Source organism: Megalobrama amblycephala, linkage group LG4 (assembly GCF_018812025.1).
Source record: "Megalobrama amblycephala isolate DHTTF-2021 linkage group LG4, ASM1881202v1, whole genome shotgun sequence".
Taxonomy (NCBI): Eukaryota; Metazoa; Chordata; class Actinopteri; order Cypriniformes; family Xenocyprididae; genus Megalobrama; species Megalobrama amblycephala.
In genome coordinates, this window is record NC_063047.1 from 21,871,271 (window position 1) to 21,896,642 (window position 25,372).

At 37.5% G+C, this 25,372-nt stretch overlaps 3 protein-coding genes across 22 annotated transcripts in view; all 3 read right to left on the minus strand.

Annotated features, from left to right (window-relative positions):
- Positions 1-838: 838 nt before the first annotated feature.
- On the minus strand, positions 839-7,704 carry LOC125267038. Of its 3 annotated transcripts, none has more exons than XM_048188294.1 (8): positions 5,801-7,704; positions 5,276-5,632; positions 5,022-5,135; positions 4,217-4,273; positions 3,949-4,017; positions 3,707-3,775; positions 3,482-3,583; positions 839-2,872 (listed from the first exon to the last, which is right to left on the minus strand). In XM_048188294.1, exons 1-7 carry the CDS (start codon positions 5,871-5,873, stop codon positions 3,486-3,488), a joined length of 837 nt encoding a protein of 278 aa, XP_048044251.1. In that variant the 5' UTR covers positions 5,874-7,704; the 3' UTR covers positions 839-2,872; positions 3,482-3,485. The 3 variants fall into 3 exon arrangements, with proteins under 3 accessions (XP_048044251.1, XP_048044250.1, XP_048044249.1); XM_048188293.1 differs by having other exon boundaries at positions 839-2,994; XM_048188292.1 differs by having other exon boundaries at positions 839-3,583.
- Positions 7,705-13,024: 5,320 nt separating this feature from the next.
- LOC125267041 lies at positions 13,025-15,958 on the minus strand. The gene is made up of 3 exons (XM_048188316.1): positions 14,813-15,958; positions 14,296-14,652; positions 13,025-14,178 (listed from the first exon to the last, which is right to left on the minus strand). The coding sequence occupies exons 1-3, from the start codon at positions 14,868-14,870 to the stop codon at positions 13,955-13,957; spliced, it is 639 nt and encodes a 212-aa protein (XP_048044273.1). The 5' UTR covers positions 14,871-15,958; the 3' UTR covers positions 13,025-13,954.
- Positions 15,959-16,108: 150 nt separating this feature from the next.
- ncor1 (nuclear receptor corepressor 1) overlaps positions 16,109-25,372 on the minus strand; it is a 101,079-nt gene continuing 91,815 nt past the window's right edge. For 10 of the 18 annotated variants that reach the window (XM_048188300.1, XM_048188297.1, XM_048188296.1 and 7 more), the window contains 10 exons: positions 24,118-24,620; positions 22,940-23,065; positions 21,973-22,115; positions 21,666-21,892; positions 20,803-20,949; positions 20,468-20,586; positions 20,258-20,311; positions 19,891-20,103; positions 18,402-18,575; positions 16,109-18,302 (listed from right to left, as the gene is read on the minus strand). In XM_048188300.1, the coding sequence (XP_048044257.1) occupies positions 18,094-18,302; positions 18,402-18,575; positions 19,891-20,103; positions 20,258-20,311; positions 20,468-20,586; positions 20,803-20,949; positions 21,666-21,892; positions 21,973-22,115; positions 22,940-23,065; positions 24,118-24,620 (1,915 nt within the window). In that variant the 3' untranslated portion in view covers positions 16,109-18,093. Of the gene's footprint in view, positions 18,303-18,401; positions 18,576-19,890; positions 20,104-20,257; positions 20,312-20,467; positions 20,587-20,802; positions 20,950-21,665; positions 21,893-21,972; positions 22,116-22,939; positions 23,066-24,117; positions 24,621-25,372 lie in introns of those variants that run through there. The other 8 variants (XM_048188313.1, XM_048188302.1, XM_048188306.1 and 5 more) reach the window with 6 other exon arrangements.

Consider the following 25,372-nt stretch of genomic DNA (forward strand, 5'->3'; position numbering starts at 1 on the left):
TGACAGAATTTTCATTTTTGGGTGAACTAACCCTTTAATATTATAAAGTAACGAGAATATTTTTGGTGCGCCAAAAAAACCCAAAATAACGACTTATATAGTGATGGCTGATTTCAAAACACTGCTTCAGGAAGCTTTGGAGCACAAATGAATCAGTGTGTTGAATCAGCTGTTCAGAGCGCCAAAGTCACATGATTTCAGCAGTTTGGCGGTTTGACATGCGATCTGAATCATGATTCGATACGTTGATTCATTATGCTCCGAATCTTCCTGAAGCAGTGTTTTGAAATCGGCCATCACTAAATAAGTCGTTATTTTGTTTTTTGGGCGCACCTAAAATATTCTCGTCGCTTTATAATATTAACATTGAACCACTGTACTCACATGAACTGATTTAAATATGTTTTTAGTACATTAATGGATCTTGAGCATGAGGGTGAGTAATAAATGACAGAATTTTCATTTTTGGGTGAACTAACCCTTTAAGTAGCAAATCATTACATAATGTAAACGATTTTTATAATAATGCGAATATAAATGCGGATTTTAGAGGCGTCATGTGGAAATTTCATTTTTCTAATACTTAAAGATTTATATTTATGTAATAACATTTAATTTAATGTTTTGGACTCAGACATGCAGTGTGGAAGATACTGACATGTGTCTTGACATATGGCAATGGAATCCAAACAAAGCTATCTGTTCGGAGCAGAAAAAGAGAAAATGCGCCAAGAACGAAGTAGGTAGGCCTAGGCTATGTAATTTTGTAATATTTTAAAATCTTATTTAGTCTTGACAAACAAACAAAAAACAAAAAACAAAAAAACAAACAAAACAATTAAATTCTGAACATATTTTAATACACTAGGCATCATACACTTGCTAATTTATAAATGGTTACAGAGAAAAACTGGGCATCGTACACTAAGCGACTGAGGATCATAGGGGAGAGCGGGGTAAGTTATCACACTCTTCATAACTCCAAAACTAGAGGCTCTATCTCAAAAATCAAATAGCCACTTTGTGTGACTTCTTCTTCTATAGTCAACTTCCTGTTCACATGTGGTCAAGATCTCTCTAATCTGAGGTTAGCACAATTTTCTGATATTTTGGCTTAAAAAGTAAAAAATTTGCACTTTAAATTTTATGCAATACAACTTTGTTAGATATGAATGTTAAAAATTATTATTTTGCACAACATAGAGGAGACAATAACGTGTCTTTTGATACTTTAGCTGACGTGCTATGTTGAGCTCACCTTGAGATTTAGCCAACATTAGCACACATGTCAGTTTGGGGCAAGTTGTCTCAATGACTTTGGGGCAAGTCGTCACATGTGACAACTTGCCCCAGTACAAATAAACACAGAGAACATGCTCAAAAAAGAGGTTCAACATGTTAAGTCAGTTATGTTCAGACATTAAACATGTTAAGTTTTCCACAGTATTCCATTCAGTTATCATGGATCTATGTACAAGCCAGAGAAAGCTTGAGTTTAAAGTTCAAAGTAAAGTGGTTTGGCCACTTAATGTGTTTTGAATGAAATGTGTATTGTTTGGATTGAAATAATTGTTTTTCCAAATTCTCTAGGCATGATTGTTTATATTTCCAGTTCTGGTTTGAATTTAAAAATTGAAATCAATAATAACAATTAAGTAGTTGCGTTCTTATTTTTAGATAATCTAGTGTGACGATTTACCCGCCGATGGTGCAAGTGCACATTCTCTGTTCAACAGTCTACAACTCCATAGGCTAATGAGATAAGATATGAAAATGTAATGAATACAACATATGTGCCCATAGACTTCCTTCTTTCATTTGGTATGACATTTATACCATTGTGATGTATGGTGCCCAGTAAATGTTAGACAGTGTGAAAAGTGTGACAACTTACCCCCAACAAACTCACACAGAAACATGCGCTTTGGTGCTAAGAGACACACTACAGATTTGCAGAGGATGACCGTGAGGCTAGTAGGCCTAGTTGAAAAACGACGAGCCAAGTGCATTTGGATTCGGCCTTGGGAGGGTAAACGCGGTCAGTATGGACTCCACAGATTACAACAGATGTTAGAGGTGAGTGGCAGTCAGTTGTTTTATCTACCTTGTTACCGTCAATATATTATTCCATTATCAGTCGCCCTTTACATTTAATGTAATCAATCATTCGCAGCTATTGGCGTTTAGGCATGTATCTACTTATCCCGGACAAGCGTTGTCGAGTCCTGGATGATGATGAATATTAGCATTACAATGAATGAATCAAGATTTACCTCAGAAAGTGGTTTGCTAACTATCTCAAGACGAAGCTAACAGTACAGTGACGTTACTTACATGGTTGGTTTTAGCTCTGATGCGATTGCCACCATTCTCCATTGATTTTCATTGGCTTGTCAGCGTATGTGAATACTGTATTGTACTGTATTTAGTAGCAACACTTCATACACGATATGTGCTCTACTTCTAAACGGCTTAAAATTCATAATAGGCTTAAAATATCAAACATGTTTTGATATCCTCCGACTGGATATAATCATTGTCTGAAGCTCGCTGAATCTGCAGACTTTTGGCAACTATTGTCGATTCGTCCAGACTGCAAATTGGGGCAAATATCTGAGCAAAAGTCGTGTAGTGTATCCCAGCCTACTTAACAGAACACAAAACAATACTTCTAATTTTTTTTTTAGAAATTAGAAGTAGTTCTTCATGGAAATTGAAATTTCCACTTTGGTTTCTTGTAAGCATCGTGACCTTCAGTATTTTTGTACATCCCACATTGTGTAATCTGTAACACGATTCATTATCAGGATGACAGTTATGGCTCCTGCACAGTCTTGTTTATCCTGCTCTGCTGTTGCATCTGTGGTCCTGTCTGTTTGTGCAAAGAATTTCAGTGGTTTAGGTGATAAAGTAGCTCAATTCAGTTTCACACCTTCACACCTTCCTCCTCAGACTTCAGTCACAATTCACAGCCTCACGCAGCCAAGAGATTGACTTTCAAATTAAGAGAAAATATAAAAACAAAGCAGATTTACACAACTGACAAACATTAGACTATTTCCACAAATATAGATAGTTATTGACATACTTATTTTGCCCATAAATTAATATTTGTTTGATTACTTTTTAACTTTTGTTCCCCTGGTGCTGCAGAAAAGGTGCAAATGATGTTACTTCTAGGGTCTTCTACATATTACATTTTGGTTATTTAAATTAAATATAGTTAAAAATATGATTTGTGTCTCTAATACTTTTAAAACCATCACAAGACATAAAAGTATTTGTGTTAACATTGACATACAATACATAAATTCCCACTTAAGAACAGATCAGAAGTTAGACTGTACAAGCTCTGGTGGATTGGTGCCATGACTGGTCAGCTTCTCAGAGCACTCGGGATGCAAAGAAAAACCTACAGATCTGAATACAGAGTAGGGGTTATCAAAAAAAATCTCTTTCATTTGGATGTTTTGCTGCTCACTTGCTCATGTTTTGTCTCTCTTCTTGACAGAAGCGTAAAGGACGGTCTCTGAGTTGACGTGTTCTGAAGCAGAGCCTTTTATGGGCTTGCTATTCACATGAACTGATGAGGAAGTGGATAAACAAAAGACCATGAGAAAATGTCTTATGAAACAGAGATATCTCACATTTTGATGCATAGCAAAACATTTCAACTTCAGTAATACGACATTATTGACATAATTACCTTCACTGTCATGGCAGTTATGTGGCTTATGAGAAACTGATGCATAGGTTATTTCATCACCTGTTTCTCCTAAAAGAACAGGGAAAACAGTTATTAGTATTGTAAGTTACAATTATATATTTAATATAGAAATTATATTCAAGTATCAGTCGTGGTCTCGAGATTACTTCATAAAATATCCAGTCATTCTAGATCACAGCAGGCATTAGATTATATACAGTATACTGAGAAGCAAAATGTACCTTTACTGTCATGGCAGTTGTGTGGCTTATGAGTAACTGATGCATAGGTTATTTCATCAACTGTTTCTCCTAAATAAAAGAGCAGGGGAAAAAACTGTTATTAATAATGTAAGTTATAATTATATTATGTTATGTAGTAATAATATTCAAGTATCAGCCATGGTCTTGACATTACTCCATCAATTCATATTCAGAGTCATTCTATATATAATTATCTTTATCTATATCATTCTATATATACTGTAATATACTGAGAAGCATGATTTACCATAGCTATCATGGCAATTGCGTGATCCGTGCTCGATTGTTGCATTGACTGTTTGTCCTGATCACAGAGAAAATATTTTTATATGATGTAAACTTGAATATACAGTGATCACCAAAACGATAACAATTAAACCACACTAAAATGTCACCACATCAAATACAAAACTTCAAACCATGTGGCATCTGCAAACAAATGATGCAAATAATTTTTATCTGTAAAAAACAATATAATCACGACAACTCATCAAAATAATGAGCAATATAATTTTTTTATAAAAGTTATATGAGATTCAACTCAAGTTTTGAAGTTAGTTTAATGTAATTTAAGTTGAAATGACTTGAAATGCCAAATTGATTATACTTAAAAAAAAAAAAAAAAAAAATAGAGGCAACAGCTGAAGCAAAGTTAAGTTAAAATGGGTGGATTCAGGTGTCCAGAATAACCAAAGATATTTCATCACATTAACTAAGGATATGTACTCAATCCCTGACTCAGTACGGTTCAACAGTTAGCTGAGTGAATAAAAACGGTGTCTGAAAGAGCAGCTGAAAGAATTTCTGTTTTTTCCTTCTTTTTTAATGTGCTGTATTTTTTATGGCCCTTGTTTTAACTGGCTTCTCAAATAACATTTCAGAAAGACTTGATATTGATCATAGCCTACTTAGAATTACTTTAACCAGCAACTAATTTAGCTTATTTATTTACATTTATACAGTTTACTTTTACTTATTTTCTCTTTGCATGTGTATACAAAGCATTGCATGAAAAATTTCACCAGGTCTCATAGCACAGCGATCAGACTCACGTTTCGTCCATGTGTAGTAAACACACACAGTGATCAGACAGAGAAGCAGAAATCCTCCTCCTCCTGCAACTATGAGCTGCCAGTTAAGCTGTGAAAACTCAGCAAGACTGAGACCTGATCAAGATCAAAAAGATGACTGATGTAAACCATCAGAAATTCACCCACTTCATGACACTTTTTGTTAGTTACTTAGTATACATACTAATAGTCTATTTTTTTAGGTCCTTGTAAAGAGTTATAATTGTGATACTCACTGATCTGTCTATAGCCCAGAGAACAGTTAGTCTCTCTGAACAGTTCACAGTGGTAGAGACCAAGATCAGAGCACTGCACATTACTGATCAGGATGGAGAAGTTTCCAGAGCCAGAGCGATCACGAAATGCTTGAATTCTACCATTTCTGTTATTCCAGAAGCTTTCCAGACCATTTACGTTGATCTCTACAATGTATTCAACTGTTGTATTAATCTGAGCCCAGACAGCAACTAAACTCATGGTCAGGTTTGATCCAAAGAGAGCTGCTTCAAACAGGCAAGGCAGCGTGATTTCAGACTGCAGTTCTGTGGATAAATTGACTCTTGAAATGAGCTTCTGTTGACACACATTATGACCTGTGTGAAAAAATGGACATGGAGAAGAGTTGGATAGAGAGAGAGAAAGAGAAAAAACTAACAAGGAGTGCAATAAAGGCAATGTACAGATAATTGTACAAATAATAAACATGAAACAAGTTTATAAATGACATCATTCTTACTGCATCATTCAGAGAACTTACTGACCTTTAACATACACTAGAAAGCAGCAGCAGCACAACATCCACACAGCAGAGAAACACAGTTCAAACAGCTTCATCTCTCATCTGATCACTGAAGATGCAGCTGAACAATGCTGAGTCCAAGTGCAGCGAGCTGAGAATTTGAGCATGTCACTTCCTGAAAATGCTGCATGCACAAAACGTAAGTAGCTACTGTGTAATGATGATTCTAAATGAAAAACTGATTTATGGAAATACATTTAAGGCATTTTTTAATCTGCTTTTAATTAATTGGAAAACAAAACAAATAAAAAAAAACTGAGGTACAATGCTGTACAAGAAGTTTATGCACATTTTTTTTTAACATGGTATGTAGTCAGATTTTACAATGCCTTGTTGTAGCGTATAGAAGTATTGTTCAGCAGTAAAAAAGAACATTCAGATTAGACGCTTATTTCTTTCCCTTTCAGTTTTAACTTTCATTTTATAAAAACACTTAATACCAGCAGTTAAACGCGGATGCTTTTCTGCTTCAGGAACTGGATGCCTGGCTATCATTAAAGGAACTATAAATCTGATCTGTATCAGAGTTCTCCAGGAGAATGTAAAGCTATCTGTCTTTGGACTGAAGTTGAAGCACAGATGGCTTGTGCAGCGAGACAAGGATCTGAAACAAACAGATCTGCCTTAGAATAGATTGAGACAGTTTAAGTTTTGGAAACCCCATTGAAATATTGTGGCTAGCCTGAAACATGCAATTCATGCTCAAAAGCCTACATCTGCCACTGAGCTGGAGTGAGCCATAGCAGAGTGAAACACACATAAATAGCTACAGGAAGTGTTTGTTTGAAGCTATGTGCCTAATCTGAAGGAAGAAACCACACTGGAACACTGGCTGTTATTTAATTTTACTTTGTTTTATAAATACATGAAAGATGCATCCAGTTTTATTTATTCACAAGTCGATTTTATGCATCCATTGGTTTTGGTTGGGAAATATAAATTTTTCTTTTTCTTTTTTTTTTTTTTTTTAGATCAAAAGTTTTACACAATGTGAATCTATTTTCTAATATCTGGGTTAGGCTGTTGGGTAACATAAGTGTGGACCAAGTCTGTTTAATAATAATAATAATAATAATAATAATAATAATATACAGTGCACAGCATAAATGAGTACACACGCTCTGAAACTTCTGAAAGTCAGCAATTACTCTATTACTTAGAAGACATGTTAGGGTTCTTTAGAGATATATTGTCCAAATACCCACACTTGTGGTCTTGGCCACTTGAGAGCTTGTGCATGCAACAGGAAGTAAGTGCACAAGACTGTCTCATGTCTTAAAAAGGCCCAAGTGCAGTCCCCTTAATGCACACAAAACCCACACTATCTTGAATACCGCTTCTGAGCGGTATTTGAGGCTAAGCATATCCCATCATGCATTATGTTCGGGAACTCACATGCCCTGAAATTGTGAGATGTCAATGAAAACATTCCACTGTAAGTTAAATTAATTATATAATAGCCTACATTATAATTTGGTATTTTATTGATGCAAAGATAAGTAGGCTATGTGTATTTTGTACATCATTTGCAACTGCTTTTTATCACTTAAAAAAGCACCACAGTTTTAAAATTGTCTTCTGTTAGTTACATAGCGACCACTGAACAGACATTTAGAAGTGTATTTTAAAATGCAGAGTATTGAAAATAATAATTAAAACAAAAAAGCTCTGTAAACGCTTGCATTTTTTTTTGCAACACTATAAGTGTGTCCCATCAGGTAATAAAGTTCTACACACACTTGCAGTCTTCATGGCTACTTGAACATATGGGCCAAATACAGGAAATACGTCATGCAAGTAGACAAGTGGTCAAGTGAAAAGACCGCAAGTGTGGGTATTGGGGAAAGGCTATAATGTTCCAGCAAGTCTGCTTAATCAGTTACCAAAGAAGCGTGTCAAAATATTTTCTTATCAAGGTGATAAGAAGTTGTGTAGCAAAAATGAGTACACCTTCCTAAAAGTTACAAAATAAAATGAAATAAAAATTTTCTAGTGTAAGTTAAAGGCAATGTTTGATCAACAGGTAAGTATGTTGAACCAAAACATTTAAAGAGAAGTAATTTCTGGACAATTAAAAGTGTTATATAGCCCACTGAATCATTCTCAAACTTAATGCTGACAACAATGGAAGCACTTAGGAGAGAACTGTCAGGAGACTTATTTCTTAACACAAAAGAGGACAGTGGTACAAGAGGATTACCAAATCATTGTTTTAAGTGTGAAAATATAGCAAAAGTAACACAGAAATTCAAAAACAATGGACTTGTGACAAGGCCCCTGAAATAATCAGGCCTTCATTTTAAGCTTTCGTTTAGTGATGAGGGATTTTTTATTTATTTTTTGCTATACAAAGAGCAGGAGAAATACCAAGCGAGTGTCTCAGAGCCAGCAAAAGCTATGAAAAGAGTGACTGTTCACCTCACAGAGTAAGATGCAGCCTGCAGAAATGACATGCATGGTTGTTGTTCTCACTGGAACTACCTACTGTAGCCAAAGCACAATAAAGTCAGTTAGCCATTTCCAAAGCCCATATTTACAAAATATAGATTCTCATGAGACCAAAACAGCATCCAAAATGTTATGGTGTTGCTAGAGGAGGAGTACAGTGAGAAGTGCCTGGTTCCCACAGTAAAGTTCAGTGGTAGTAAAGCTCTTATATAGGGATGTATAAGTGCTGAAGGTGTGAGGGAGTTGTGCTTTATCAGTGCTGTCATGAATTCCCACACCACGGTTTAATTTATTACACAAACTTGAAACAGAAGATGTTACCCTTTCCTCATTCCCTGCATTGTTAGGCATTTTTTCATCATGACAATGAGGATATGCATTCTCCCAAGGTGAAAAACCTCCTGTGGACATGTATTGCACTCAATCTTAACACTCGAGCGCCTGTGGAGGATTCTGTAGAGACGAGTTGAGCAACACTCCCCATTAAAGATCAGGGCATTTAAGGAGCTCATCATCCAGGAGTTAAACAGGACAGATGTGACAATTTGTCATGAACTTGTACACTCCGTGCCAAGAAGGGTCAGAGCAGTATATTCAAAATTATGGAGGGCATACTAAGTACTAGAATATTATACATTTGTTGAATTAAATCTAGGGTGGACTCATTTCTGCAATCCTTAATTTAAACATGACTATTAATGAGATATACTTCTCAGTTTTTATTATGTTTATGTTTAATACATTTTAGTTTTGCCATCTTTCCATGAATTGTATTAGTGATCATAAAAAAAAAAACTTTTGTATTTGTTCAGAGGGGGTGTACTCATTTATGCTGTGCATTGTATATAAAAAAAAAGTATAAAATTAATTTGGTTCAAATTTTATTTGGTTCATAAATGTAATATAAAAATAAATGAAAATGTTTTTTAAAAATGTTTAGGCTACTATTAGTTAGGGGTGTAACGATTTATCGTGGTACGATATTTCGCGATGCAAACATGTTACGATATGCATCGTAGAGTGATGGCGATACTTTTACGATATGACGGCAGTTTAATCTTATTAGTTGAGCTGCCGACGTGACCTACTCTGCAAGGTGGCAGTGAGAGAAGCCGGTTGTCACCGCATATAAATGGTGTGTCTCAATCAGCTCTCTAGTTCAGTAAGTGAATTCGGGCACACAATGAATCTTGCAAGCAGGTTTAAACGTTTCTCATGTCAGTCTCTTGTATTGTCGCGTGAGAAAAGTCGTGGCTTTCTTTCACCGCAGTGCACAGGAACAGCTCTGCTCACAGAAAAGCAAAAGACGCTTGCGATGCTTTGCTTTAAGAAGTTCCGCGGGGCCGTTCACATATTGCGTCTTTTCCGCGTGCAAGTCAGTTATTTTTTTCAAATGTAGCCACGCGGCAGGCGCGCTCATAATGGGATCAACGCGGTCGCGACGCGCATGCAATTCTCAACTTTTCAGAATGCCGCAAGCGCACCGCAGGTCGTGTGACAAGAATCAACCGATCAGCTATGGCCTTTCCGTAACAAAACATCAAAAGCTCAGCCGAACAGCTGATCATAGCTGTACATGGTGGTTTTTATATCTTATCTCCATCAATATATCTCGTAGCTAGTAAAACTAAGGGCTAGAAATCATTTATCCTTTGCAGAAACATCCTGATTCTCTTGGAGAGCTCAGTTCATGGTTGCATAGCAACGACCGACGCCACGGGAGCGCAAGCGCTTTGGAAAGAAGGAGAAGCGGTGCGGCCGCGCCTTCCACGCGTTTTTAGGCGCGATATGTGAACGGCCCCTATTCATAATTCTAAGTTCATGTTAAATTTAACATTTTTTTTTTTTCAGTGACAGACAGCCCTATTGAACTGTTAATTTGAATACAGAAGGTTTTTATTAAACCTTGAAATGTGATCTTGTATGTACAACAAGGAAAATTATTGAATTTTCTTGGGAGAAGTTTTTTGAATAAATCTTGTTTGAATTTCAGTTTCATTTTGTTCAAAATATCGTGATACGTATCGTATCGTGAACTCCGTATCGAGATACGTACCGTATCGTGACCTGAGCGTATCGTTACACCCCTACTATTAGTACAAACACAAGAAGGTAGAGAAAGGGTTGAACGGACTAAAAAATATATATTGTGGATCCAGATCAGAGGCATTTGGAAGCTTTGATCATTTTAAAGGGTTAGTTCACCCAAAAATGAGAATTGTGTAATTAATTATTCACCCTCATGTCGTTCTACACCCGTAGACCTTCATTCATCTTCAGAACACAAATTAAGATATTTTTGATGAAATCCGATGGCTCGGTGAGGCCTGCATTGCCAGCAAGATAATTAACACTTTCAGATGCTAAGAAAGTTACTAAAGACATACTTAAAACAGTTCATATGACTACAGTGGTTCAAGCTTAATGTTATTAAGTGATGAGAATACTTTTTGTGCGCCAAAAAAACGAGAAAAAAAAAAAAAAAACGACTTCAACAATATCTAGTGATGGGCAATTTCAAAACACTGCTTCATGAAGCTTCGAAGCTTTACGAATCTTTTGTTTCGAATCAGTGGTTCGGATCATGCATCAAACTGCCAAAGTCATGTGAAATATTGAAATATCTAAACACTTATGACATAATGAAGCCTCGTTTCCTGAAATCACGTGACTTTGGTGCTCCGAACCACTGATACGAAACAAAAGATTTGTAAAGCTTCGAAGCAGTGTTTTGAAATTGGCCATCAGTAGATTTTTTTGAAAAGTCATTATTTTGTTTTTTTTGGTGCACAAAAAGTATTCTTGTCGCTTTATAACTTTAAGGTTTAACCACTGTAGTCACATGAACTGTTTTAAACATGTCTTTAGTAGCTTTCTGGGCATCTGAAAGTGTAAATTTTCTTGCTGGCAATAGAGGCCTCACTGAGCCATTGGATTTCATCAAAAATATCTTAATTTGTGTTCCGAAGATGAACGAAGGTCTTACGGGTGTGGAACGACATGAGGGTGAGTTATAAGTGACAGTTTTAATATTTGGGTGAACTAACCCTTTAAGCACTATTGTTGCATTTGAATAGCTGGTGAAAACTGAGCACATCACACTAAGATACACAGCCTTCTGTCTGTCTCTTCTGCCACAAATCCTTTTTACTGACAACCATCAAAAGCATAAAAATAACACTTAAGACATAGTTCACATTGCTGTACAGTGGGAACACAGATGAAGTTAGAAAACTTTCTTTGTCTGATACATTTCTGTATTTCATAGTTCATTATGAGCCAAACCACAGAACAATTGACTTATTAAAAAATAAAACAAAAATCTATGGACAAAATCTGTATTCACTGCTTTTCACTCAAATTATGAAATAAAGAAAAATATAATCTGAGGACAGTAAAATTAAAAATCCTAAAAAAATCCTAAGTATTTAAAAAAAAAAAAGATTTCAAAAGATAATTAGAGATGATATATGAAGAAATGATCAGTGCATGGACACTCGAGTCATTTGCATCACCTCAGGTTGCATATTGCAGCTTGATGGTTAAGGTGATGCTACTGACTCACACTTATACACTTTGCAGGACATACAATATCTGTGAGCCGTGTACTAACACTGTGAACTCAATAGTATTAAAAATGATTTCTATTTTTTTGAGCTCATACAAACTGGGTTACAAAGATGGCATTGACTCTAAAGTTGGTGCTGTCGAGACCCTGATATTCTGGGGCCGTATTCACAAAACATTGAGTTCTCCTAAATAGCAGTAAAAGTTATTATCATAGAGGTTTCTCTTAAAACCTATTCACAAAGCTGCCGAGACAAACTTTTACTAAGGAATCGACTGAAGTCTTAAGCTAAGAGTAAGGGTGGGGTTGACCTCGTTGCTATGGAGTATACACACAGTGATTGGCTGATGGGGAGGAGTCAGCGATTTAATCATAGAAATATTGTAGAATGAGGTTTCCATATTAAAATAAAGGTTTTAAAATACAAATGTTGCCCTATTCAAATAAATATTTTTTAATAAAAATGTTGCCATAGTCAAAATAAAACGTTGCCATATTGTTGCCATTAAGTTTTTAAAATGTAGGCTAAGTGTCACTAATTAAACTATACAATTAATTGTCTGCCTCTTGGATGTCTGCATCACAAGAGAATGCAGAATTCAAGCAACAAATTATGTTTTATAAACAAAGTTTGGGAGGAACACATTCAAACGGTCTTTCTAATCAGCACAAGAGGAGGAATAAGAGCCGACTCGCTTATAGTTACTTTGACAGTTTTATGCATCCCTCCGCCAACCCGCTCCTCACTCTCGGCTGGGGATACGGGGAGAACTTTGGGTTTGGGCTAAATTCCAAGCTCGGAGCCCTCGATCCCCTTGGACAGCACACCAAATACGCTTATTATACATTTTATTACTCTATTTAATCATTTGTAAGTGTGAACTCATGAAAACCATTGCCACAGGTAATCAGACAATATTTATTTATTTGTTAAAGATTTATTTTTGGCGTCTCATCATAGATTCGAACCTATAAATCAAAATGTATTGCATTTATGAAGAAAAGGTTCAGCACCCAAGGCTCTATTGCTATTGCCTCAATGGTATTCAGTGTCTTTGGGTGGATTAGGATTGTTTGCGATTTGGTCTTAGTGACTTAGGAGTCCTCTTGACTACTCCTAACGTTTCACAGACTTAGGAGCTAGTTTTAGCGCTAAAATGCTTTGTGAAATACTCTTAGAGCAAAATTAGGACTCCTAAAATTAGGACTGACACGGCCATTATTTTTAAGAGTTTCTCCTAAATCGGCAAGTTAGGAGCTATTTTTAGCCTTAAGATGTTTTGTGAATACGTCCCCTGATCTTTAAAGAATCATTAAAAAGAAAATTGCTTTTGCCGTATTGAGAAAATCATACATGTGATAGAATGTTTAACTTTTTTAGTTTGAAAAATTTGCTTTACCAGTAAATATATCTAAATTACTTGACTATTCATATATATGATCTTGCATACATTTTCTGTTTTTGCTTCCCCCCCCATCTAGAGCAAAAAGAAATAAGAAAGACAGAACTGCTGAAAAAATATTTTGAAGCTATGTATTTAACTACTGCATTTAAAATATGACAAAACTGTGACTTTCTGAAGTGGCTGTTATTTTAATTTCCACCCTGGATTTGCAGTTAATATCTCAGCTTTAATTAATTATTTAGGCAAATAAGGGTGTAAATTAAAAAAAATGTATTGTCAAATGTAACCCACCCACCTGTTCCTATTATAAAAGTTTAAAAAGTGGTCACTGAGGGTATATGCAATCCTAAACAGTATATAGATGACAGGCTACTTTATACACATCTTTGAATATGAAATAACTGTTCCATTGCTTTCATGGCAGTGCTTTATAGACAATTGTTGTATATGTCATCTCATCAACTGTTGGACCTGAAAGAACATTTAAAGAGAAAATGTTCATGATATGAAGCTTTGTCCCATATGTTCTCCAGATTCAAAAACATCTCTGAGACCCATTCTAGAGCAGCTGAGTTAGAATTGTATTGCAAACTATTTCAAAGGGTCTTGAATGACATCAATCTTGCTCAGAATTAGTTTTAGTCATCACACATTGCTGGTCTTTTACTTGTCTTGTTCAAGTTAGTCTGCAATTTTACATTGTGCTGTAGTAGCGTAAGTGTTGTATTAATTGTCTTTCAGGTTTGTCATATAATATTAATACAATTAGCTCACCAGGTCTCATTGCACAGCAATCAGACTCACGTTTCGTCCATGTGTAGTAAACACACACAGTGATCAGACAGAGAAGCAGAAATCCTCCTCCTCCTGCAACTATGAGCTGCCAGTTAAGCTGTGAAAACTCAACAAGACTGAGACCTGATCAAGATCAAAAAGATGTAAACTATCAGAAAATCATCCACTTTTCATGACACTTTTAAATCGTGTTTATACACACTAATAGTTTTTGTAAAGAGTTATAATTCAGATACTCACTGATCTGTCTATAGCCCAGAGAACAGTTAGTCTCTCTGAACAGTTCACAGTGGTAGAGACCAAGATCAGAGCGCTGCACATTACTGATCAGGATGGAGAAGTTTCCAGAGCCAGAGCGATCACGAAATGCTTGAATTCTACCATTTCTGTTATTCCAGAAGCTTTCCAGACCATTTACGTTGATCTCTACAATGTATTCAACTGTTGTATTAATCTGAGCCCAGACAGCAACTAAACTCATGGTCAGGTTTGATCCAAAGAGAGCTGCTTCAAACAGGCAAGGCAGCGTGATTTCAGACTGCAGTTCTGTGGATAAATTGACTCTTGAAATGAGCTTCTGTTGACACACATTATGACCTGTGTGAAAAGATTGGACATAGAGAAGAGTTGATAAAGTTAAAAACATAAAACTAACAAGGAGTGCAATAAAGGTCAAGTATATATATAATACAGAAAATAAACATGAAACAAGCGTATAAATGATATCATACTTAACGCATTCAGAGAACTTACTGACCTTTAACATACACTAGAAAGCAGCAGCAGCACAACAAACACAGTTCAAACAGCTTCATGTCTCATCTGATCACTGAAGATGCAGCTGAACAACACTGAGTCCAAGTGCAGCGAGCTGAGAATTTGTCAAGTGTGTCACTTCCCGTAAACGCACTTCCTGAATTGCATTAATCTGATTCCAGACTCCAGACAACACTTGAACTTGGTCAGGTTTGATCCTAAGACAGCTGGGGCCTATTCCATGAAGCCAGTTTAAGGTGATAGCAGGTACGTTTCAGTTTAGTTTGTACCAACCCTGGGTTTTAGGCACCATAAAAGTGGCTCAGCTTTTAGCAGTGTTTATCACCATAGTAACTTAGAAGCAACTGAGTTTTTTGTGTTCAACCAATCAGATTTTACTATTGGCATGTACACCTATATAAAGCAACAGCTCTATATCTACAACATTATTATTCATTTACCTCAGAAGAGTCAATAATTACCCTTACAACAGCTAATAATCATACACATTAGATTTTATCTGACATTTTTCTAAACAGGATTAAAAATCAAATCCTGAATAAATACATCTTGTATAAAAGTGTTTTGTTAGCAACATGGCAGTAATGTCAAATTCAATTGTAATTATTCTAAAACTTCATTCTTTTGTCATTTCCTTTTTATTTTTTGGATGTAAAGCACTTTGTGATGTTTGCTCTAGAAAGGGGCTATAGAAATAAAATGTACTAAAATAAAATTACTTTACATGCAAGCCACTAAAAAGTGACTTATAGTACATTTCACTCAAAGTATGTTTTCATTCAGTTTTTGCATTCCCTGAGAATCAACCCTGGCATTGCCAGCACTGTTATCTACTGTTTGAACTACAAGAACGCTTACCTGAATGACTCAATCTCAATGTATAGAGCGTCAAATTACATATAAATGAAGATGTTTCCACTCAGTCAGTGAAGACAGAAGCATGTGCAAGTGCTCACATAGGAGAAAAAACCCAGGCCACTAAACAGGACCATCAGCTAGTCTCTATATATCATGCATTTATACAAATTAGGGAAGCCAACTGTCTTGATTTAGTGGTCACAACTTTTTCACTTCTGCTGTAAGATGAATGTAGCTGATGCAAGAGAACTAATAGTTCAACCAAAATTGAAAAAATGTCGTAATTTATTAACCCTCATGTCATTCCAATCCAGTATGACTTTCCTTCTGCTGTGGAATCCTCTGTCAATAATATATGTTGGACTTCCAATATTTTTTTGGTAGTTAATTGGAAAAGAAAAGCAGCAGAGACGGGAGATACAGCGCTGTATGTTTCAGAGAAGTGGAGCTCTGTTCTACTTTATTGATTGGTCTGCACATTTCTCATCCACTACTGAGGAGACAGAGTGATACAAACATTGGATTTCAAAATCAGGGGACAAGTTATTTTTTTTCAAGTCTTGATTCTGAACTGACCAGAAAAAAAAGAAAGTCACCCTTGCAAAGCTAAACTGGAAAATAGACTGACATGATGAGCAATTTTAATTGTCTTTAAGATTCAAGTTTCACCATTTTTGTCAACGCCATTGTAAACACTTGACATCCCGTTCAAACAGGATGAATATAACATTGATGCTGAAAATCATAGAAAAAGAAAGAATGTGGAAAAAAATCCTAACATGAGCTCAACATTGTTTTTAAAACTTCTGAAGAAAATGAAACCATTATATGAAAATAACGATCAGACTGGTGGTGTTATTTGAACAAAGCAGAAGCACATAAAGAGGAAAAAAGCAGGATCAAGAGATGCCTTCAGATATCAGGGACCTCCATTAGCTTTCATCCCATTCAACTATTTCTGCACTAAAATTGAGCTTATTCACTTTCAGACAGAGATTCTTAGATCTCTGAACGAGTGCAGCAGCTGAGATAAATGGTACCGACTGTATATGCTTAATCCAAGTTAAAAAAAAAAAAAAAAGTCAAATTTCCAAGAGTTGAAGATGCAGATGGAGTAAGTGAACAAAACATGAACATATCTGAAAGCATTGCAGACGTCTGCATGACACTGAATAACTTAGATTAAAGGTAGTATGATTTTAAGCTTCTCAAAATTACTAAAGAAAAAAAGTGCAACAATGGTGCAGAGATGTACCAAGTTTGGTACTTCATCTTTTTGTCTTTGTATTTGTTTTGTGGTCTAGGGGAAGAAGAAAAAAATTCACACATTTTGACAGAATACACATGTTATATGTGCTCCTTTATGACTAGTAATAGAGGATTTCCCTCCAGAAACATATTTTTCTTCAAAAAGAAAAGGGGTTACTGGGGAAAGGTGGCGGACCTTGATGAAAAGCCCCGCAAGAACGGTTAGCAAATTAAAGATGACGAGTCATGCCAAACTGTCAGACATTCAACTGTAGGGCCAAACACTCTGAACAGTTCTGCAACAGGCCACTGCTGAAGATTAGAACCAAGCCGAAAAGAAAAGCGAGAGAAAAACAGAAGAAACATTCATCTCATGTCTGAAGTTTCACGGTGAACAAAACTCCTACAACAGAAAAGGCGGATGGCGTCTTTCATTTAGTCCTGTCCTCCTTTAACAGTTGATGAACGATTGTGACTTCCTCCCTGAAGTGACAGGGCAGAACACATCTCAACATTGCTGCATAGACAGGGTCCACATCTGATGGAGCAAACAAAGTCCTATTTGCGTTTCGTTGGGAGTCGTTTAGATTAGACCATTAACTTTCAGATGTGGGAAGCTCAATGCTCTTCGCTCGACTGACCACAAAAATCCACGGTGTCTTGTTCCACCCATTCATCCAACTGGGATAAATTTAAAAAGCAATGTTAAAATGCAGAAAAAAATTAGTTAAATGAAAAACACTGCAAAAGGTTACTATTTACATACATTGAATTTTTTTCTTTTTTTTTAAAGACAAAAAAAAAAATCTTTACAGAAACAAATTTTCAGCAAACAAGTCTCTTTACAAGTTCTTCATCCATTTGACTTTCCACATCTCTTCGAGTTTTTTCCACGACTTTTTTTTCAAGTTCTTATCCCCAAACAAGCCAAAAATCAAAGCATCAGTTCAATCCTGAAAATGAGTGGCTCTCTGCAATGCTCTCTCTGACCACCAGTGGGCACAAAAGTAGCACCAAACGTACGACCTCCTCCCCAGCAGAATCTCACTCTCGAGTGGCAGTGAGTGGGATTCATAAAGACAGCGAAAGAAGGGCGAAGGTGAACAGGAGTGGGGCATGGACGCTTGAGTAGGAGAGGGAGGCGGGTCACCTGCCTCAGTCGTCGCTGTCCGAGAGGGTCTCGTACTGCTCTGACAGTAGCGGCGGCTCTCTCTCCCACGCGCGCGTCGGTGCCACAGGGCCGGAGGCACCACCCTGTGGCTGCTGCTGGGACTGCATGGAGGGAGATGGGCAGGCCATGGAGGTGGGAGGGGTACTACTGAGCATGCGCATGGTCAGGGGGTTATAGGGGAACTGCATGGAACCTGAGGAGGAGGAAAGAGAGAAACAAACAATCATTTAATTCAACTACTGTAGCTCTACCAAAACCATTTCATCTAACAATCAAGAATCAAGCAGCTCACCTGTGGATGACGGTCTGTCCTCCCAAGCCCAGGTGGGAGCCTGTCTGTGGTAATCACCCTCTGAATGAACGGAGGACACAGAAGAGGGCCGCTCTCCGGCAGAGTATGCCTGGCCTGGGTTTGGAGACTTTGATTTCCTGCTGCTAGCTTTGCTCTGAAGCTTCTGCTTTCCTGCTGTGGAGGCAGAAGGACATCACCAGTTTGGTCTTAAATTACATGTTCAAGATTCAGACTAGGTGTTTGCAATATACTGGTATTGATGATAACTGATACTTAAAAAAAAGAAAAAAAAAAAAGAAATACCATATCATGTTTGATACTACAAATACGATAATATAAATAATCCAGAGCCAGTAAGTTATTTGGTTGACAGGTTAAGTAGGTGTTAGTACTACAACTTCAATATTGGTTGCCACCCATCATAAAGAAAAGACGACGATGCAGTGTGTACCTAGCCACACAAGATCACGACGGAGGAAATAACAGACAAAAGCGAGACACTCCACCTGCACTCGAAAAACATCTGGCTCGCCAGTGTGGGAGTTTTTTGAAATGTAAAAAAAAAAAAAAAAAAAAAGAGGTGTTAGACAGTCTGAAGGATGTGCCAAAATGATGGTTTTGCAGTTTGTACTGCCTCCCTTTATGGGTATTTTGAGAAAACACAAAATACATTTAAAGGTGCTAAAGAGGATGTTTTGTTTTATACATTTTTGCAATATTACTTGAAACTGTCTTTACTAACTGATAAAAGACTATTTATTAGGTGCACTGAAAGGAATAATATTAATATACATCATCTGTGCACGAGGTAGGGCCTTAAAATCATCAGCCAATCGTTCATCACGTAAACGATTGGCCCTCTGGCTTGTCAATCACTGCCATGACGTTCCTTGTGCGAGACGTGCGCGGCTGCGCGCTCCAGTAACTTTCCACACTCTACAGGTGCTGCATGCAATGTTTTTGTCAGGAGACAGGAGTAACAACTGCAGATTATGAGTTGCGGTGAGTCCGACATAATGAATCCACTAACACGACACAGCGAATGCCGGTGGTAAACACTCGTGTTCCAATACTCGTGCACGAGTTTTGGGAGGCGTTCCCTTGAAAGGAGGGGGGGGGGGTTGTTCTTACGCATGCGCTCATTTCAAAAACTCAGTAACAGTCTTTGGTTTCTCAGTCGACGAAAAGATCCTCTTTAGCACCTTTAAATATGAATGACTGATAGCATTATTATTTTTTATTGTTAATTTCTATTGATATTGTGACAATTCTTTTGCCCATGATAATTGTGTGGTGAAAATCTGATCATGATGGCCCTAATTCAGAGTGATTCTCCAATGACAACCAGTATTAGCCTTGTAATTTTATCATACAAAGATCACATACAAAAAGACCAATACACTGTTTTTTCGTGGGTAATAAGCTGGGCCACAAAGCACTGCACAATGTTCTGTTTAAGATAAAGCTATGTTCATTGAAGTGTATTTACAGTATGAACCTGTGTTAGGGGACGGGCTGGCCTCCTGACGGCTCTCTGAAATACTGCTCATGCTTCCTGAGGTGTTTCCTGTCCCCAGCTGCTGCTGCTGCTGGTCCTCCTGCTTCTCCTCCATGTTCCCCATCAGAGCCTTCCTGATGATGTCCTCCAGACCCAGATTACTGGCTGGATCACTAAACGAGTGGTTTCTAGGGTTTACACTGCCTGTTCAGGATAACAAACACACATATTGGACAAATTGAGAATAATTTAAGCAGCATTTAAAATTTGGAAAACTATGAAAAACATTAAATGCAAGTGGCATGTCAGTTACGTTCTTTATGGTGAAATTAATCATACTGATAGTTGTGAAACTCACTTGATGATGTTACTGCTGGGAGATTGAAGATCTCTGTGCCTGGCTGAGCATTTCCTGTTCAGATAAAGAGCAAATGGGAGGTAGAATTAGGTGCTAATTAGGTGGCAACTGTCTGAATAAAAGACGCCAGTGTATCAGTGCAGTGAAGTAAATATCTTGAGTTTGAATGTCAGTAGGTCTCTGATAAAATGGGTTTGCATTGTCACTCACCGACTTCTGCTTTGCGGATGATCTCCTGCTTTTTGGACATAACCATAGGAGACGTGCTCTCCAGTTTGGTGAAGAAAGAGGGCAGGTAACTGCCACTGCCTGGGGAGCGCGAGTCATTCCTGACACAAAAGAAAGGTCAAAGATCACACAGTGAGGAACAGGTTTGGAAATCTGGGTTTCCCAAAATAACATGGGCAGTCCAGTTTGCTTTACAATTTAATTTAATTTGTGATTTTTTTTCCCTAAACAGAAGTCTGAAAAAATAAATGTAATTTAAAAAAGGAATAAATAAAGGCTCATACACATAGTAGTACAGAGAGGCAATGAGTTACTACCTCTGTTCAGGGAGCTCCTGCTCTCGTCTCTGACTCTGCAGCATACTGGCCTCCTGTTTATCCATCCCAGAATAACCCTGAGGAGGAGAGATGGGCTCATAGCTGCCCTCGACCAGCCCTCGACCTCGATCAGGAGACCTGCCTGGCCTGAGAAAGACAGACCATATCTGAATTTCAGCTCTGGAGGTTTCCTCAGCAATTGATATTCAGTGATTTGAATGATGGTGTCAGTTTTTCTGTTTCAAATGTGTCTTTTTGACATGTCAACATCACAAACCAAACTCTTCCAGGCCTCAGCTACAACTAGAGGGCAGGTTAAATTAGACGTCGTTCGCGGGCAGCCAATGAAGACCACAGGCTGGCATTATGCAAATTTGTTACATTATGTACGTTATGTAAGTTTGTAACAGGACGTGAGACTGGAATTGCTGACGACTCGTTTCAGCAGTTCAGAATCGATTCTTGCTTTTAGCAGACAATAACTTTATTTGTTGTGCACTTTGATCTTTAAAACTTTGCAGACAATTTTCATTAACAATCAGCTATATTACACACTGCATGAAAGGTAATATTCAAAAGAGCATAATGGGGTACTTTAAGATTACTTAAAGGGGCTTTAAGAGATGTCAGTTATTCTGAAACTTGTAGCCAATGAATTACACACGCTTTCTTTTTATAATCGCGCCCTACACAGATATATAAAAAAAGAAAAAAAAGAAAAAGAAAATCCAAACTGTACAACCAATCCCAAATGTTTGAACAGCAGTGTATGTGCATGCATTCTGGTGCTGTTTCTGTCCAAATTACTTGCTTAAGGAAAATTTTGGCTTTCATATACAGTGTGTTTTTGTGTCCATAAGTACCTGGCTCTTGGTTTATCAGAAGAGTTCTCGGGAGATACTCTGCTTGGTGGTCTCTGGTGGTGTGTAGTTGGAGCTGGGTTTTCTGGGCTATAGCGGTTAGCGGGTTTAACTCGACCAACAACACCTCCCACACCAGAGCTCTGGAATGTGGAGGATGAAGAGGAAGGCAGTGAACTGGATGATGGGGGAGGATCCTGGCTCTTGGCAAAGTCTTGTGTAATGATATGCTGCGAGAGAGAGAGAGAGTGAGGGCAATGAAGGAGGTGTGACATGTGACATGAGCATCAGGAGCATGAATGTGACTTACTGAAATGTGGTCAGCGAGGGTCATGATGCGGTGTGTTTTAGGAACGGGCCCATAACTGTCTGCTTGTGAGGAGGGAGGCTGCTGGGGTGCAGAAGGTCCTGAATCTCCTGATGTCCTGTACCGGTTAATGTCAAACCTCATTCCTACACAACACAAGATCAGGTCAAAGAATGGACAGAAATGACCCTAGGGGAAACCTCACAAAAATAATTTTCCAAAGAATTTTCCAAATTTATTTTTATTTTTTTATTATTAAGTTCAATTATTAGTAATTGTGATTGTCATTTCTGTAAGAGCACTTATTGTACTGTAACAGCATTTACTGATTGGCCACTGTGTTGACGTGCTCATCGGATAGGTCTGCGATTGGCTTCAATGATCAACGCTTCAAAAATGTTGTAAATATTTATCAATGGCGCTCTTCACTGAGACCAGTCCGCTGATAGACGCCTGCTTTCAAATTCAAACACATCCGTGTGCTTTCAAACGCTCCCATGCGTTGATCATTGTAGCCAATCACAGACATATCCGATGAGTGCGTCAACAGAGTGTGCCGATCAGAGGTGTGTACGGATCTGCTCAACAACGCTCAAAGCCTCACATTTTTAAAACTTCAGTATCGATTGGTACTGAAGTCAGCACTTTTGACAACTCTATAACGGAGTAAAAAAAATTAATGATTTTAAATTAAAAGCAGTGTACAAGAAATGAATGTATGCTACATAATATCAATATTTTTTACACATTACAGTAATATGAATGAGATTTTCTTTGCATTAATGAGAAGTTGGGTGTAAGATAAATAAAGTTACAAAGCCAAAATATCTAAAAAATATAAATATATATTTTTGGTGGTGTAATATAACCCGGGTATGTTTCTAAATGATTTCATGAGATTCACCCCATCTTGATCAAACAGATGCTCATTTTCCTGGCTTGTGGAGACATCAGGGGTTTGAAGTCTCACCTGTGGGTGGCTGAGAGCTCTTTTCTGATGGGAAAGGTCCTTCGTTCTTCTCTTCTCTCAGGGCTGGAGAGTTAGCTGGGCTGATCACCTCAATTCCACCCTGAGCCTCATAACGACTGGATGACACTAAAGGACATGCAGAAATGCTGTTATAGCCTTGTAAATAAATAAAGCTGGTTTGTTTTGAGAGAGGGTGTGCCATATACACCTACTATTTCAACCTACTTCCAAATACCCCCCCCCCCCCCCCCCAAAAAAAAATTAATGTGACTTGAAATTGAAATTGTTATAAATAAATTCTGTTGTTAAAATCTGTTAATATCCATGTGAATATTTAAAGCTGAAGTGTGTATTTTGGCTCCACCAAGCCAATGTGGCATAAAAACTGATTAGATTACACAGAAGTTGGCATGCTTCTAACAGACTTTAAAGCAAGTCACTTTGGAAAGAGAACAAAATTTCATTCTTGTGTTAAGAACGACACTCCCTATAATGGAATTACCCTGTCAAATATGAGGTCAGGGGTTTGTCACTGTTGTCAGTCTCAGGTCCAGCTCGACCACAGGTTGTGTCCTAAGACTATTAGGTCTCATGGCCTCAATGACACTGGTCATCCCATTAGGTGTCCTGTTAATGCCTTCTGTGAGTAAATCCCTATGTTTATGCCTTGTCTTTCAAGTTGTCTAATTTCTTGAATCATTCTTTTGCCTCTGAGCAGGATATAAAGATGTCTGTGCCACAAATCTAGCTTATGGTGAGACTGCGGCGATAGTTTCCTGTTTACTCTGCAGTATGCACATTACTTTTAAACATTCAAAAAAAGAATTTTGTTGTTGAAAGAAATCAACACTTTTATTCAGCAAGGATACATTAAATTGATCAAAAAAGACTGTAAAGGCATGTATAATGTTACAAAACTATGTTCTTTTTAACTTTCTATTAATCAAAGAATCCTGAAAAAGGATCTGAAGGATCATGTGATACTGAAGACTGGAGTAATAATGCTGAAATTTCAGCTTTGCCATCACAGTAATAAATTAGAGACGTCTGTCAAAAACATTTAAAAATCTTTTCGATCCCAAATTTTTGAATATTAGTGTAAATGTCAGTTATGAACTGTATAGTGTTACATGAATACTGGTCATTATTGGACGAAATTAATATCTGATGACACTCACTGCTGCTGGAGGAGTCAGAGCTCTGTGAGCTTCTCTCACGGGAGTCCTTATCTGGGGCAATCTGGCGCGTTATGATGACATCAATGAAGTTTGCAGCAGTTATGGTGGTCTTCCCATGTGTGCGCAGCTCCTCCTCCATGCGTGATTTTGTGGGTGGGGCTTTCTCTTTGCTCCCTGAAGCTCCTCCACCCTCTGCATACACAGGATGGGAAGGTTTCCCACCAGGAAGTGACACATCCCCATATGGTGATTGCATGGAACGGCGCTCCACCTCCTGTGACTCCTGTGCTGCTCGCCGTGATGACATCATGTCATCATCCCGGGAGCTACCGTTATTATGCTTGCTCTCCTTGACTTTCACAACATCCATCTGCGGGGCAGAGGCCGCAGCGTCCACCAGGGCGGCGAGGGCATCAGCTGCATTGCTGTATCGGGAGTTGGCTTGAGCTGCAGCTGCTTGTGAGGGCATTTGCCTGGACAAGCAAAACAGAGTTGGACATTTACTAGGAAAAAAAAAACAAAACAATTTCAAAATCTACAAATCAACAACCACAACATTGACTAAAAATATAATAATAAAAACTAAATAAAAATGATTTATATTTTTATTATATATTTAAAAGCTAATATAAATTAATATACAATTAATAAACTATAAAACTACGTAAGCTTATAATACAGTACGTTATTGCAATCATTTAATTTTTTATAAAGCATATAACAACTGCACATGCTGTACAAATCACCATACAAACACATTAAATACAATAAAACAAAAAAAACAAAATGAACCATCTAAAGTATCGCTTAAAACACACACACAAGCCAGCCCTATTCCCTAAAAGCTAATGAAAAATCAAATATATATATATATTTTTGTTCCACAAGCTTTAAAAGTGTTGATGGTTGTGACTGCTCTGATTTCATGTGGCTATTCCAGAGCCTCAGACCCGCAACAGCAAAAGCTTGACACCTTTTAAGCCTTAAATACAATTGTGGAATAATAAAAAGCAGCTTGTTAGTTGCTCTAAATGATCTAGATGTTTGCCGAAGAGCGATGAGCTCAGAAACAGCCTGGCCGTTGTGTTCTGAACTAACTGCAGGTGTGCCCTAACCCTAACCACATAAAGCCAAATACGACAAGAATCAATTAAAAACAATTACCTCCTGGTTTCAAAAGAAATATAAATTTGTTTCATCAGCATAAAAGTGGTAAAACATGCCACATTCAAATAAACAAACAAACAAATAAATA

Excerpts from the sequence above, each read along its gene's own strand:
- LOC125267041 (XM_048188316.1), bottom strand. The coding sequence starts at position 14,870 with ATGAAGCTGTTTGAACTGTGTTTGTTGTGCTGCTGCTGCTTTCTAGTG. Across the intron at positions 14,653-14,812 it reads CTTTCTAGTGTATGTTAAAG|GTCATAATGTGTGTCAACAG; the intron begins GTCAGTAAGTTC and ends CTTTTCACACAG. Across the intron at positions 14,179-14,295 it reads TCTGGGCTATAGACAGATCA|GTCTCAGTCTTGTTGAGTTT; the intron begins GTGAGTATCTGA and ends GATCTTGATCAG.
- LOC125267038 (XM_048188294.1), bottom strand. The coding sequence starts at position 5,873 with ATGAAGCTGTTTGAACTGTGTTTCTCTGCTGTGTGGATGTTGTGCTGC. Across the intron at positions 5,136-5,275 it reads TCTGGGCTATAGACAGATCA|GTCTCAGTCTTGCTGAGTTT; the intron begins GTGAGTATCACA and ends GATCTTGATCAG. Across the intron at positions 3,584-3,706 it reads TAACTGCCATGACAGTGAAG|TTCATGTGAATAGCAAGCCC; the intron begins GTAATTATGTCA and ends CTTCCTCATCAG.